Raw genomic sequence first — 15,798 nt, forward strand, 5'->3', positions numbered from 1 at the left:
TGGTCCAGGCCCTTTCTCTCCTGTGGACAGATTCCAGGGGGTGAGTGAAGGCCAGTAGTGAGAGCAGAAAGATTCGCTGAAGTTCTGGGGTGAAAGCACAGTTTTGCAAAGGGCATCGACATTCATTCCCACAGCTATTTTTGAGGACCTGCCATGCAACAGGGCTACATGATACTGTCCTAGGTTTTAGGGATGAGCACTGAGTAAGGTGGCCCAAGTCTTATTCTTGGGGCAATTCCACTGTAGCAGGCAAGACAGAAAAAAAACTTAAGAAATAAACAAGATAATTTCAAATAGCAATCACTTTATCTACGAGGAAATAAAACAGGGTGAGCTGATAGAGTGGCAGGGCTCGAGGGTAGGAATTGGGCAAGGCACCCTCCCTCTGAGCCCGCTTTTAGCAACCACACCTGAGTCTGCCCGAGCCAGAGCCGGCCAGTCAATTCATCTGTACGGCCGTGCGGGTAGCAGGGCCGCTATTCCTGGACCGTATGTCTGTACAGAGGGATTGGGGTTGAAAGGTCAGCTGGGAGCTTCGGTCCCGGCCAACTGGGCTGTGTGCAGAGGCTGAGGCCAGGTTTGGCTTGGGGAGCTATATTAAGCTTGCCAAGCTGGTGGAGCTCTGCAGCCTCAGCCTCTGAGCGGCCTTCTGGACTCGGGCTCTGGAACCACATGGTGGCAAAACTTCGCCCAATTAACAAGATGACACCGGACAAAAGGCCACGGTGAGTTGGACCCTGAATCATCTGGGCAGATCATGCCCATGCATCCTGCCTTCCTTGCCCAGGACTTGGTGTGAGGGGACCCGTGACGGACACATGCTCCTTCGTGACCTGGGCCGTGGATAAGTATGACATGGAGCATGGAGTGTGGGGGACAGGAGCAGTAGGCGGGGTCTCTACTCCACGCTCTGTTGTTCGGCTGCTTGAGCTTCTCTTTTTGCACTAGCGGAATTTTTGATCTTGAGGAGTAAAGAGAACTGAGTCGGTGCTATGGAGACAGGGACTGTGTCACCTTGTGCAAATCACTTTAACTTGTTTTTTTTTCAGTTTCTTTTTCTCTACTGTGGGGTTACAAATACTTGCCCTGATTACAGGGATTTTTATGAATGTCAAATGCATTTTTGTGAAATCATTTTTATGAATGTGTGTGTGTGTGTGTGAGAGAGAGAAAGAGAGAGAGATGCTGTGTGTTTGTCAGCGTGATGCCTGTCGGCTGGACTCCGAAACAGGCTGTAACGTCTTTGGAATCTCCCACCTCTTTCTCCCGACATGAACCCGCTGCCTGGCCTGGGTTCTATCCCTGCTAATTGCTGCTTAGGTATTTATCGATAACGGAATTATTATCCTCTTAAACCTGTTTGCATTTTTATAGAGAATACTTAGTTAATAAAAATTGCAAATGTTAGAGGTAGACTAGACCTTAAGGTTTATCTAGTCTGATGTTTAAAAAAACATCAAGCCATAAATTCTCTTCTTCAAATGAAAACATACTTGGAAGCCCAATATACACGTCAAATAAAAACAGAACGTAACCAGATTCCAGAAGTGCTACCGTAAGGGGTCCGCACCCTGGAATAGGAGCACCTATCAGCAGTCTGGCCTTTGGTGAATGATTTGGGCTGAAAACAGCTTAGAAATGCAGGACTCGATATTCTATGATGACTCCAGAAGCATCCAGAAAGCATTCGGTCCCCGGCTGAGGCTGCAAAGGAAAGAGAAGCCAGCAGGCGAGTACGTTTCTATCGTGTTCTCGGGGAGCGGCCGGCTTGCGTGCAGCGGTGGACAGGAGCTGCCTGATGAATCTCGCCTCTAAGTGCTTATTTCAGGAGAGCTGCGTCTAATGGAACAAGACATCTGGGGCTGGGGGACTTGGGGACCAGACAGCTAATGGGTTTATGCTCTGATGGCTGCCTTTGATCTCATCTGCCGTTGCTCTGCGCCCAGACCCCAAGCCAGCCAGAGAGATGGACAGGGAAGAGAACGTCAACCCACCTGTCCCGGCCACTCTCTCCCACTGCCATCCGGGCTCGTGAGGAGGAGGAGTGCTGGAGAGGGCTGCTGGCTCCCACGGGGAGAAAGTGCCCCAGGGCAAGTCTGCTCTTCCAGGGGTTCCTGGCCGAGGAGGTGGGGTGGGGAGCTGCTAGGGCAGGTGAGGACTGAGGCTCTCCTGTCACTCGGGGCAGATGATGTGGAGAAGGAGGAATGATGACGTAGGATCCAGGAGTCTGGAGTTCCAGCTCCAACCAGTTAGACCTGGCAAGTTCCCTAACCTGGTACCTCGTAGGCGCAGAAGCCTTGAGTGTCTCCTCCAGTCTTTCCTCATGCTGCTGCCACCTTGACCTCACTGGGCAGAGTTTCAGGGCGATACCCCTCTGCTCCAGACCTCTAGCGGCTCCTTGCTGCCTCCCAAGCTAAAACCATTCTCCTGGCCAGGCATTCTAGCTTCCGGGCTCTGCCACAGCCCGCTTCTCAGCCTTCTCCCCCATCCATCCGTGGGCGTGTTCGCTCCACACACACTGGGGCTTCCCTCTAGGTCTTTGCTCCCAAAGCCTTCTGCCCACCACTAGCCCATGCAAATCCTACCCATTTCTGAAGGCTGTCAAGCCCCAGCTCAAATGCCACCTCCTTCAGGAAGTCTTCTCTGATCTCAACAGCACGTGATCTTTCCTTCCTAAACTATCCCAACTGATTTTTAATCTCATAATGGCCAGTTCCTTGAGGTGGTACCTGCATCTTCTTCCTTTTTGCATCTCCGTAGTAGTTCTGAATGAGCAAATGAATAAATCACTTTAAGGCTCAACGTCCTCACCTGAAAAATAGGAAGACCTCTTCGGGTTGTTGTAAGGATTAACAGGATTAATTAGCAGTGAGCAGGCTTTCCATAGAGGGTAGCAATGACAGCAACTCTTTGGTTATCGCTGCAGGCTGGTGGCAGTGGAATCGGTCCTGCTGGAGGGGAAGGAGGGGTGGGGTCCTCTTGAGCTCCAGGGGTGGTGGTCTCTTCCTTATCCCATGAGCTTTCTTGTCCATCTGGGGATTTGGGGGCAGAGCCCTGTCAGCTAGAAGGTTCTCTCTGTGGGGTTGTCTGACCTAAAATTCTTCCGTTTCATGGGGCGGATCTGAGTGCTAATCTCTGTTTCCTTGAGGCGCTCGGGAAAGCTGTTGCCTAGAACTCACACTGACAGGACTCACACTGCCCCAGTCGGCGGCTCCTAACCCTGGCTGCACGTCAGATCTCGTAAACTCAGAGCAATGACAGAGCCAAGGCACCACCTCGGACCCACCGAACCAGTCTCTGGGCATGGGGCCCAGGCAGCGGCGTTTTGCACGGCCCCCAGGGTTCAGAGACACTTTACTGCACGAAAACAAAATACTGGATACAAGTTCCAGATGTCTTATCTTAGTCTTGTTCAAAAAAGGGGATGGGGGAGAGAATTCTCCTATCACACGTACACCTTCGTCCAATATGCAGATTATTTTTTTAAAATTCCTGGTAACTCTGATTTCAAGGCAAGGCACTGAAGGCTGTGTCTTTTTTTTTTTTTTTTTTCTTTTTATTAATGTCTCCCAGCATTTTAACCCACAGTCTCTGTCCACCTCCTGTGCTCAATAAATATTTGCTTAGTGAATTGAAAAGCTAGTGAATTTAGAAGAAACCTGACTCAGACTCTGTTGTAGTTTATGTTTTATTGATCATTCCTTCTGTCCCAAAGGCCTCGGGTAAAGAGGAAAATCCTACCTTTGGCTCCATTTGAGAATTACGGTCCCTTGGTTTAGGCAATGTGATTCAAAATTCGGATAGACTGGAGGAAGTCAGCGGGCCCTCCTTCAGCCCCCGGAGAGTTAGCAGGTGTCTCTACGGGATGCTTAATGCATGAATACACTGCCCCATCTTTATTTGCACTTGCTTGTAAGCGTTCTTAATTTTTGTGCATGTTCTGCTGCCTCGATGAGATTGTACACTTTTGAGGAATGAGAGACATACCTTCTAGGTTTTATGTCTCCCTCCCCAGGGCCTAGAAAGTTGCTCTATACCCACGGACACTCAGAAACATTACTGATGGGATGACTGGTTTATATTTATCCAACTGGTTTTATTTGGTGAATACAAAACTCTTAGCAGCAGCTTCTTCGTCATCATCCCAAGAACACGGAGAGACACGGGGTGGTGACGGGGAGCTGATGTTAGCGTGTGACGATGGATGAGGACAGGGACAACACGAGATTCTCTCGTACAGCCGCTCAAATCCACCAGCTCCCTGCTATGTGCTCCCGCTGGAAGGGCACTGTGAAGACAAGGCCCAGACACTCTCTGGCTCTGTAGGTGTTGAAGTTTCACGGGAAGGTAACCTGTTCGTTACAATCAAGCTCCAAACATGATCTGGGGATTTTTACCCAGTTTTTGGTGCTACTGCAATGATGTAGGCATTTGGGTTCGCGTCTTCAGTGGGCTCCTAGAGCTGAACATTACACATCTCCTTCTCTTCCATTTCACTGTGAACTCTTTCTGGGTGTGCGTTTTGCTTTGCCTTTATACCCCAGAGCCTGGCACAGTGCCTGGCACTTTGAGCCCTCGGGGAATATCTGTTGATTGACTAATGAATGGATTTGCAGTTTTTGCTTGGCTGTCTCAGGGTGTAAGTCTTTTGCCTGAGGTCCTTAGCTCCTTGTGGAGCACTGCTGAAGAGGCAGGAGGTAGGTGATAAAAATTTTAAAATGCACAGCTGACATTGTCCTAGGTGTGTAGTTCGGCGTGGATTTCTAGCTCAAATAGAACACGTGAATAAAATGAATAAAAGCAGAGAGAATGGAGGTATATTGTGATTTTGGTTTCGGTCCTGGCTTCTAGAAATGATTTTGTTCCTCTTGAGCCACTTTTCTCCCTCCCTTAAATTCCTATCACAGGTAGGCAGTTTCAGATACTCTGTGCTTGGAAACTACTTCTTGAAATAGGACTTGTTTTGTTTTTTTTTTTTTTTTTCTGAAGTATGCGCTCATTGCCTTAGGCCTCAGGATTGGGTTTACTCTGGCTCTGTGCTTTATAGTATTCTTTTTTTTCTCTTGCAGCTAAATGTGGTCAACAGCGTCAGCAGTTCAGAGGACATCAAACCCTTACCAGGGCTTCCCGGGATTGGAAACATGAACTACCCATCCACCAGCCCCGGATCTCTGGTTAAACACATCTGTGCCATCTGTGGGGACAGATCCTCAGGTACATGCAGAAGCTGGCAGCCCTGCCAGCTGCCTCAGGGGACAGGGTCCCAGGGAAGGGGCTGTTCCCCTGCCCACCTGGATGCTTCGTACCCAGTGAAAGAAAAATGGCCCTGTTAGGATGGTCCAGCTGGGCGCCCAGCCTGTACATTTCCGCCACTGGGTTCGTAGCCTGCAGTCTCGATGAACTGAAAGTGTGTTTTTAGTTTTGAGGATTAGATTTACAGGCAACTTTTCAGAAGCCCCGGTCTGGAGCCGCACCAGTGCATGTGTATCTGGGTTAGAGAAGCTGTTGTAATTATCAAGTATCTCACGCTAGATTTTCCTTGAGCTTTTATAAAACATTATTTTTTAATTATAAAAATTTCCAAATAAATAATTATAAAAATAACATCCAAATGCAAAAGATTTGGAAGAACTAGAAAACTACAAAGAAAAAGTAAGAAATGACCCTAATGTCCTTAAGAAAGATAAACCCTTTAACGGTTTAGCATATTTCTTTCCACAACATTCTAGGTTTATGACATGTTTTTGTGGGTGGAAACAAATGGGTTTTCACCAACTCATCTTAAATCTTTTTTTGCTTTTGCCAAAATTATTTCTTTCCTGACTTCTTTCCCTTCTTCTCCCTTCTCCAACCTTCCCTCCCGCCCTCTGGTTCCCTGCCCACCATTGTTGAACACGTCCGAATCTCTGATCTGATGATTTGAAGGACAAGAAGATGGGGAGGTTCTTTTCTTTTCTACAGCTGTCCACGACGGCTGAAGACTATTTCCTCATCCTCTTATTGTCACCAAAGCCACTACACAATGTCATGCCATTGAAAGTCCCAGGTGCCTGGAACTTATTTAGCTATATGACTGAGGTTTGTTTGCTCTCAAAAAATCCTCTCCAAATCACGCAGACTTGGCCCTTGCCACAGTGGAATGCTGGCCACGGGCCCACAGAGCGTTCTCTCTGCTCTGGTTGTTTTAGTTGAAAGTCTGGGAGGCTCATTCATGTATTGAAAAGCCACAGAAATGACTGTGTCACACAGTTGACAGATTGTTGCCATGTTTCCCTGAGACAAATATTTCAGAGCTGAGAGCGTTAGGATTTTGGGCCCAGGATAAAATCCCGTATTTATCATTGCTGTGAGTTCAGTAAATTAGCGGGGTCAGTTAATTAGGCAGAGGCTTTTCTTGGGGCAGGCCGTCTCCAGTACCATCTCATCTGAGGGTGGCTTCCTCTGAAATGCGAACTCCTGCGATGCTGGGAACCTAAATAAAGCACGTCAGGTGTGTACGTCAGCGGCATCCCATATGACATTAGAGAATCAGACATGTATATGTTTTGGATGATTTGTTTACTTATATTTTTCAAGTTCCACAATTTCAATTCATCAAGCATAGCTGCCTGGTGTGCACTATTGAGATTTTTACTTAGAAAGAGTATTGTGATTTAGTTACGTCTCTGAGGGATGGACCTGGTGGCTCTCCTGACACAAACTAGCCACCCCTACCTGGGGTCATTGAAAGCCGGGCGTGTGGAGCAGGTAAGAAGGACAGTGAAACGAGCACTAGATTATTCATGATCAAGCAAAATCACCTCCCATCCGATCTTTGTGTCGTCTCTCAAGATTGAGTGTCATATTACGATATAAAGATCATATACTGATTTATTTCCTGAACAAACAATAACACTTAAAATTTTACAACTCTGGATTCTGTTCATAGTTTATGGTAAAGGATAATAATTTTAAGTGGTTTTCCTATGACCTTGGGCCTCGGTTATGGAGAAATATTAGTTCAGCTGAGATTCTTTTCCTGCTAAGTAATACATGACCAGCATGCCCATTTTTTATTTATTGTGGACACAAATATCTTGAAGTGAGGCAGAGCATTTGCTTTCCCAAACCCAAGAGTTGCCTTGAAAAAAAATGTAAGCAAAATCTTAGGTCAGGAATTTTCTGATAATGCTATGTGGGATTAGTAATATAGCGGGAAGACACAAGGAAAAGTGTGTTTACTCTGTCTTAGTTTGGTTCCTGTGATCAAGCCTGCACTCTCTGCTGGTCATTATTTGCTTTCTAGCCCAGTGCCCAGGTGACGTGCCTGTTTCCCTGGGGGAGAGCCAAGGGGTTCTTTTCAATGAAAGATCCAAATAAACACAGGACCAATCTATGGCATGTTCTTTTCTTACAACCAGGAAAGCACTACGGGGTCTACAGTTGTGAAGGCTGCAAAGGGTTCTTCAAGAGGACCATAAGGAAAGACCTCATCTACACGTGTCGGGACAATAAAGACTGCCTCATCGACAAGCGTCAGCGCAACCGCTGCCAGTACTGCCGCTATCAGAAGTGCCTGGTCATGGGCATGAAGCGGGAAGGTGAGGCCCCCCACGGGAGACAGGCGCACAGGGAAGAACGCTGCTGGGTTGGATGTGTGGGAAGGAGAAGTTTGAAGCAGAGGTCAGGATGACTTTGGGTACCGTGATTTCTTAGGTGTGGCAACGGAATGTCCCCTCGCCATCAGCAATGTGTATCTCCAGAGCAAAGGGGGCAAAAGGCATCTTCCCCTTCCATGTTCACCCATCCTCTCCTGGAGCCCGGATGCTGGTCCTCAGACTGGTCCCTCTCCCTTTTCTTCCAGTGGCCAGGCAGCAAGCCTCAGGGCCAAGGTTTTAGAGTCCGGTGTTCCGCTCCAGCAACAGAACGTCAGACTGACCTTCAGATAGAGCTGACTTCTCCCCTCCAATCCTAGAACTCACTCTGGGGAAAACTGCAGATTTGATTTCACTTGCCGGGCTTTTATAACCTTGGTGTGCTGTAAATTCTTTCCTGTTGTTATATTCCACCGTCTTTTGGTATCATTGGGATTATGCACGCGGTCCCACAGATCTAGCCTTCTCGCTCAGAGAGACGACCACTGCACATTTAAACAGGTGCATACTTCCTAGTGTGGGTTAGCTGGGCTAGTCTAGTGTCAGAGAAAAAAAATCTGAAAATACTTTCTGTTCCTTTAGAAGATGGAAAAGTCTTTCCATTAAGTAACACAAATAAATTGAAGTGGGCAGTTAATTAACGAGGGAACTCAAGCAGGTACATGGGGTTGGTGGTGAATCTTAATAGCTTTAGAGTGAGGAGGTCCTGCGCTCTCTCGGAGACAGGAACGAGGAGTTCCGTCAGTTCCAGGGGCCTCCTCATTCTTGAGGAATTTCCTTTCTGTGAGGAGGGGAGGTCAGGCTGAAAGGACCCACGAAGGAACAAGTTCTTTGTGCCCCTGCTAAGAGGGAATGCCACCAACAGGAAAAAGAGGTATTCTTGGAATCTCAGCAGGTCGAGACAGAGGTGGCCTTTAGGAATCACCTAATTAACTGTCACCATCCTGCAGATGAGGCACAGGCTCAGAGAGGTGAGGTGAGTTTTCCAAGGTGCCAAAGGCAGGTGAGGGGTAGACAGACCCAGGTCTCGCGTCTCCGCTCTCGCCAGGGTGTGGAACAAGCAAGATGGCCCCTGCTCCAACATCTAACATCAATCTAGAATCCGCGGACTCGAATCTGAGCTCCTGACAGGCTGCCCGCAGCCCAGCCTCCCGCTGCTCAGGGAGTGGCTGTTCCGTTTTTCAGTGGCTCAGACCAAAGACCTTGGAATCCCCCCTTTCTCTCACACACCACATGCAGTGGCGAGGAGATCTTGTTTCTTCTTCAGGACAGGTGCAGAGTCTGTCCATGTTTCACTACTTTTACTTCTACCACTCTAGTCCGAGCCACCTGTGTCTTTTGCAATACTCCAGACGGCATCCCGAGACACCTCCCTGCTTACATCATGGTCTTTCTAGTGTCTTCTTGGCAGAGCAGCCGAGCGAGGCTTTGAACAAGGGGGTCAGGTAAAGCCGTTCCTTCACCCAAATCCTTCAACGTCTGCCCGTCTCGCCCAGAAAGGAGGCAAAATCTTTGTTAGGACTTCAAAGTTGTACATGGTCTGGGTGTCCCGTCGTCTCTCTGCTTTGGCCTTCCTGGCCTCTTCGCTGGTCCTCAAACACACCAGGCATGTTCCTACCTCAGGGCCTTTGCACTCGCTGTCTGTGTGTCTAGAATGCTTTCTTCCCAGGTATCTGCACGGCTCACTTCTTTTCTTCCTGCAGATCTCTACTCAGCTGTCCCCTTCTCAGTAACGTCTTGCCTGGCTACACTGTGTAAAATTGAATCAGCTGCACCCAACCTTTCCTTGTCTCTTTTCTACAGCATTTATCACTATCTAACACACTTACTTATCTTGTTTACTGTCTGTATCCATGAAGGCAAGGGTTTTCACATTTATTTATCTTATTTACTGTCTGAATCCATAAAGGCAGGGGTTTTGTCTGCTTTCTTCTCACTGCCGTATCACCACTGAGTAGTACATTGTAGCCATTTAATGAATTGTTGAAGGAATGGTTTAAACTGAATGCTGAAATCGGAAGCCTTAGAAATGCAGGTGCTCCTAAAAATGACTCATTGATTCATCGAGTATTAACTGAGTACCTACTTCGTGCTCATGTCATGGTTGCCATGGCAGGGGGATCGATGATGTTAGAGATTGGATCGTATGATGTGAAGTATCTGCTAGTGAAGACTGTCTCCTTTCGATCAGGATAGAATTGATACTCCTCGTAGTTTCCCACACCACGACTGTCAAAATATGAAATTAATGACCACCTACTATGTCTCCCAGCAGCTAGGGCGAAATGGCTTCAGGGGTCATTTTTCCCCCCGGAATAGATAAGTTTCAAGTTGACTTAGAAAAATAACAATTTTCATTAAGCACAGGATATTGAGTTAAAGGAAGATGAATGGTCTCAGTTAGAGGAGCCGTCATTTCTGCTTCTTTATAGTTAGTCTAATTTACTTCTCACAACTTAAGCTGAATATCCCGACTCAGTTAGGATCAGTGTGGTCCATAGACCAGATGGTGGGCAGCGTGGCTCTTTCATGAAAGAAAGAAAGAAAGAAAGAAGAAAGAAAGAGAGGAGGGAAGGAAGGAAGAGTAAGTAAAACAGGAGAATGTGAATTTTAAGAGACTGGGCAGCTCTTCTTTTAAATCTAACATTGTTCTGGTACTTTAATAGAGCATTGGACCCAGTTTTTGCTCCTACGTTCTTAAAAAGAATGTGGAGAAACAGGAGTGATGAAAAGCTGAGGAGTAAAAGTAAGGAGGGGGAGAGAGCTCTTGGAGAAATTTCTGAAGAGGTTGCACCGTTTGCCCTGCCAGAGAGAAGGCAAAAAAGTGAATCAGTTCCCCCTCCCACTGCCGGGGGGGCCCCCTTCAAAAGGCCACCGGACAGACTTTCCTTCACCACCCTCATTTCTAGCCATGATTTCCAGAATTTGGGGCTCAGTTTGGACTCTGTTTTGAAGACAAGAATAATGATATCCTGGAGCAAAGAACTGAGAGAGACTACAGGAATCACACAGGTAGAAAGAGATGGAAGGGAGCTGGGCCCAGAATTCACCTGCCTGCAACCAGGGGCCAGGACCCGTTGCCCTTTTAGGATCCATAACGTTAAAGCTGGAGTGGACGTTTGCTGTGCTACGATGTAACACATCCATTTCCTGAAAGAAGAAACAGAGGTTCAAAGAGGCAGGGACCTACCTGCTCAAGCTCACACAGCAAGCAAATGGCAGCCCTCCTGTAGGACCAGCACCCTCTGACTCCCAGGCCACCTCGGGAATTCTGAGAAGTCTATTTCCATGATTTCTGGTCACAGACATGTGGTTTCAAGGCTAGAGAATGGAGTCTCTCTGAGCCGGTTTGTGGGGAGCATTGGCATCCTTATGGGCCCTGGGTGGTCCTTATTGTACAACCAGCCCAGCACTTGGAGGCGGCACAGCGGGGTTAGAGATGGGCTTGGGAGGCAGCCACTGGGGCTTCACACTCCACCCCTGCCTACCTCCGTGGCCACAGGCAGGTTACCTAGCTTCTCTGTGGCTGAGAGCACTCACAGGGTTATCGTGAAGGTTAAACGACATATAACCTATATAAGTCGTTTAGCATATAATACAGGACACAGAGAAAGAGCTCTGTAAATTTTGGCTGTTGTCATAAATTCACGGTAAACATATGTTGGATGAATGGATAAAATCCTGTTATAAGGCAGGAGTTTGCTGCTATTTTAGATCAACCGAGAGTCCTTAGCTGTACCCTGATGTATGCGCAGAGTGGCTCAGAACGCCTGCCAGATAGACGGTGTCCTCCAATAGCAGGTGGATGACTCCTCAGTTATGACAGTAGGATTTATGGCACAAAGAGGAAACGTGAATCGCAGAAGGTTGCTCAATTAATGGCAAAGTTGAAATTAGAATCTAATTCCCTGAAGCCAAGGTTATTTCCTTTGGAGCTTGAAGGTTATTTTCCTTGTTACTAGTCTGTAGAAGAAATTGATTGAGGACCACAAACAAAACTTAACTTCGTTTGCTTTCCCTCAGACCAACTTCCTTCCTTCCTTCCCTTCTTCCTTCTTTCCTCCCTCCCTCTCTCTCTTTCTTTTCTCTTTCTCTCTCTCTCTCTTTCTTTCTTTCTTTTTTTCTTTCTCTCTCTCTCTTTATTTCTCTCTCTCCTCTTTCTTTTGAGACAGGGTCTTGCCCAGGCTGGAGTACAGTAGCATGATCACAGCTCACTGCAGCTTCAAACTCTTGAGCTCAAACAATTCTCCTGAGTAGCTAAAACTACAGGCAGGTGCCACCATGCCCGGCTAATTTCTTTTATTTTTTGTTAAGACGGGGTCTCGCTATATTGCCCAGGTGGGTGTTGAACTCCTGGCCTCAAGCAATCCTCCCACCTCTGCCTCCCAAAGCACTGGGATTACAGGTGTGAGCCACCGTGCCCAGCCTCCCTCAACTTTTAAAATTAAGACAAATGGAAGCCCATTAACCTATCTATAAAAAGAGTGATATAAGAAGTATTCAACTTTAGCCAGTAAATCTAACTACATAAAAATAAATATTTAAAAAAATTTTTTTTTTAATTTCAAAATATTACGGGAGTACAAATGTTTTTGGTTGCATGTATCAATTTTGTTAGGCTTGAGTCAGGGTTAGAAGTGTGCCCATTACCCAGACAGTGTTCATTGTGCCCCTTGGGTAGGTTTTTGCCTATCCCCTCCTCCCCTTCCTCCTGCTTGATTTCCACTGGGTTTTACTTCCCTCTGTGCACATGTGTGCTCATTGGTTAGTTCCAATGAAAATACTATTACAGTTTCTATAGGTTGCCTGTAAATGAAGAATTCCAGTGTGAACACAAAGTAAGGATGAGACAGAGAGAGGAAGGGAAACAAGGAGAGCAGGGAAGAAGCCAGAGAAGGAGAGACAAGCCCAAGGGGATAAAAAGAGGCAGAGAAAAGAGCTATTTTTTTTTAATTTTTAATAATTATTTCATTAATCCCCACAAAAGCACTTAGGTTAAGTACTACAATCCCTGCTTGACAGATAAGGAAACTGAGGCTTAATAGGCTAAGGAATCCGTCCAGTGTCATTTAGCAGGTCAGTGGTACAGCTACATTTTGAAAACGATTTCTTTGATTCCAAGTTACATGTGTTTTGCTCTTCTCTCTCCTATTTTCTCCTCTCTGTTTTCTCCCCCTTCTGTTTCTTCTCTTCCTCACCCCGCCTGCCTTGTTATCTCTTTCCTTTCTTCCTTTCTCCTTCCTTCCTACCTTCTCGGCTGCTCTCCCAACCACGCAATACCATTCTCATCTCGAGGCTTTTCGGCACAGCGCTGCCAGGCTTTGCAGTAGAAGCTGTGTTTCCGCAGTCCTGCCCTTCTCCGCCCCACCTGGCGAGACCCGTAACGTTGCTCGCAGGTGAGCGAGGTGTCCAGCCCCTGGCTCGGTCCCTTCTGCAGCGCGTGGCTCACTGCCACCTTGGAGAGTAGGAGGCGCGTTTGCCAGTGGACTCTGGGGAGGAAAGCAGAGGAGCTGAGCAGTGGGACTTGCCAGTGGAGTGACCGTCACTGCGTCTCGGGCCAGTCATCTGCTTACGGGGCAATTTTCTTCCCTCCTGGGATATAAAAACAAATGTGTTCTAATACTGAATTCAGCTTATTTCTACTGGGAATAAGATGGAACCCCCGGCCTTCTGGAGGATGGAAACTAACCCAACAGAGACTATTCTCCCAATGAAGAGGGCAGTATTGGGAAGGCCGGGGTGGGAGTCTGTCTTACGTCCTGAAGTGCAGACCCAGAGTGTTCCGAGAGTTGGCAGTGAGCCTTGATGGCAACTCTAAGTTTGGGGGAGGCTGAGATAATTCCAGCCTACGCCTTTGCCCGGGTACCCTCCCCCACCTCCAAAATCAGCCGCTGATTCTGAAATGTCATTTCGGTGACATCCCTCCACCCCTTCACTTACTAAATACCCACAGCTGGCTCCCTGAAGATCTTCCCTGACAAGTCGGATCAGGTGATGCTGCGTGCAGGCTGGGGCACGAGGGGCAGACCTAACGGGACGTGAATGCCAGGGATGAGGCACAGGATCTGACAGAGGGAGTTTTCGAAGGAAGAGGCTTGCTGCTTAACTATTTCATGCTCACAGTTGTTTAGAGGCAGCAGGTAAAGGAAGATGTGTAGGAGACTGCGGGGACAGCAAGCAGATAGTGGCCTATTAGAAAAGCGGGTAGAATTGGCGTTTATTAAAACTTCAGATGCAAACTTCTTAGCGTGGTCACCATAATACATTGGAAAGAATATGGACTAAGAACCCCTAGTTCTGCACAGCCATGTACAAATAGCTTTGCTTTGCTTGTTGCATCTGTCAACACTACAGTATCCCTGATTCAGGACCACAGCGATCCTCATTATACGGATGAGGAAGTTGAGGCGTAGGCAGGTACCTGAGTTTCCTGCAGTTTTCCCGGGCACTGTGGTAACCTCCGCATGTCCTGCCGCATGTCAGCTGTGCAAGAAGAAAGGCAGAGGAGCCGGGAGCGAGCCGAGAGTGAGGTGGAATGTGCCAGTGGTGGCCATGAGGACATGCCCGTGGAGAGGATTCTAGAAGCCGAACTTGCGGTTGAACCAAAGACAGAATCCTACGGTGACATGAACATGGAGAACTCGGTACGTGGTCTTAGATCTCCATCCACCTTCCAATTCTTGGGTGGGGCTGGAGATGGGGTGTATGGTAGCGTCCCAGAACCTGCCACTCACTGTACTTTGTTCCTTTTTCAGACGAATGACCCCGTTACTAACATATGTCATGCTGCCGATAAGCAGCTTTTCACCCTTGTGGAATGGGCCAAGCGCATTCCCCACTTCTCTGATCTCACCTTGGAAGACCAGGTCATCCTGCTCCGGGCAGGTAAAGCATATTGGCTTCCTTTTTCTTGGGACAATAATCTGGGCTGCCATTTTGCAATTACTGTTGGGACCCTAAAAAGAGTGATCCGATGGAGCTGTGCCCCATCCCAGCTGGGTACCACGCTGATGATAAGATAACCCTGCCCAGAGTTGTTCTTTGTTATGTTTATTTGTAGGCTCTTAAATTTGGATACCCGTCCCCAAACACTTTCATTCCCAAATGAAACATTGCTAATGGTGGACCAGGACTCTTTTTCCATGCAGATTTTACTATGGCTTTATAATTTGCATTTAATTTTCAAAGACTGTTAAATCACTTTTATTGAGGACAATTCGAAGCAGTGCTTCATTAAGGTAATGAAATTGGCAAATACAGATATTCCCATTTCACAGGTGAGATAAAGAAACCAAAGATTTTTGCACAAGCTTATACTAGAAGGATTCCAAGGTCTCTTTCTATTTTAAGATCCTGTGTGCTATATTCTCCCTTGCCTCCTATTTCTGGGACACTGTGCAGTCTGTTGACATATGCCATATCTCCTCTTTGTCACTGAGCCAGCAGGGAAATTTCATGAAGATCGGCTGAGCATTGGGAAGCAGTCCACTCATTCATCCTTGTTAGATAATGAGCAATCACTGAGTGTCGACTGAAGGATACATACTGTGTTGGGTGTTACTAGACAATGCCAAAGAAATAAAACTAGGTTGTCAGGTCCTGGGGGCAGAGACTGCAAGGTATATTGGCTTTATCTACCATGGCAGCTAACACAGTGACTACTATCTGCTAAATGTTCAATCCATATTTGTTGACTGATTTAAAAAAAGAAAAAAGAGCCCTTGTCCTCAAGCTGTCATTCTGGGCTGCCCCTGAGAGACAGTGGGGGATGTGCACAGCCATAAGTCAGGAGACCCCAGTCTTATCCTTTGTTTCTCCACTAATTAGCTGTGTCGTCTTGAGCTAATTCCTAACCTCCCTAGACTTTCAGTGCTGCTTGTACTACACGGGATAATGATACATGCACTGGATGATTATCAAGGAAGCAAGAATGTGGTCTGTTTTCCCTCAAGGCTTCCTCCTTATCCTTGCAGGGTGGAATGAATTGCTGATTGCCTCTTTCTCCCACCGCTCGGTTTCCGTGCAGGACGGCATCCTTCTGGCCACGGGTTTACACGTCCACCGGAGCAGTGCCCACAGTGCTGGGGTCGGCTCCATCTTTGACAGGTGTCTCCCTTCTGCTTCCTGCGTGTGTGTGTGTGCGTGTGTGTGTGTGTGTACATGT

At 47.3% G+C, this 15,798-nt stretch overlaps 1 protein-coding gene across 1 annotated transcript in view; it reads left to right on the forward strand.

The window, feature by feature from the left end:
- Positions 1-15,798, forward strand: part of RXRG (retinoid X receptor gamma) — a 43,570-nt gene that overhangs the window by 19,970 nt on the left and 7,802 nt on the right. The window contains exons 3-7 of the mRNA XM_069479118.1: positions 5,070-5,214; positions 7,401-7,580; positions 14,118-14,278; positions 14,390-14,519; positions 15,608-15,740. Coding sequence (XP_069335219.1) covers positions 5,070-5,214; positions 7,401-7,580; positions 14,118-14,278; positions 14,390-14,519; positions 15,608-15,740 — 749 coding nt within the window. The remainder of the gene's footprint in view (positions 1-5,069; positions 5,215-7,400; positions 7,581-14,117; positions 14,279-14,389; positions 14,520-15,607; positions 15,741-15,798) is intronic.

This window comes from Eulemur rufifrons, chromosome 8, assembly GCF_041146395.1.
Source record: "Eulemur rufifrons isolate Redbay chromosome 8, OSU_ERuf_1, whole genome shotgun sequence".
In the NCBI taxonomy this organism is placed as follows: domain Eukaryota; kingdom Metazoa; phylum Chordata; class Mammalia; order Primates; family Lemuridae; genus Eulemur; species Eulemur rufifrons.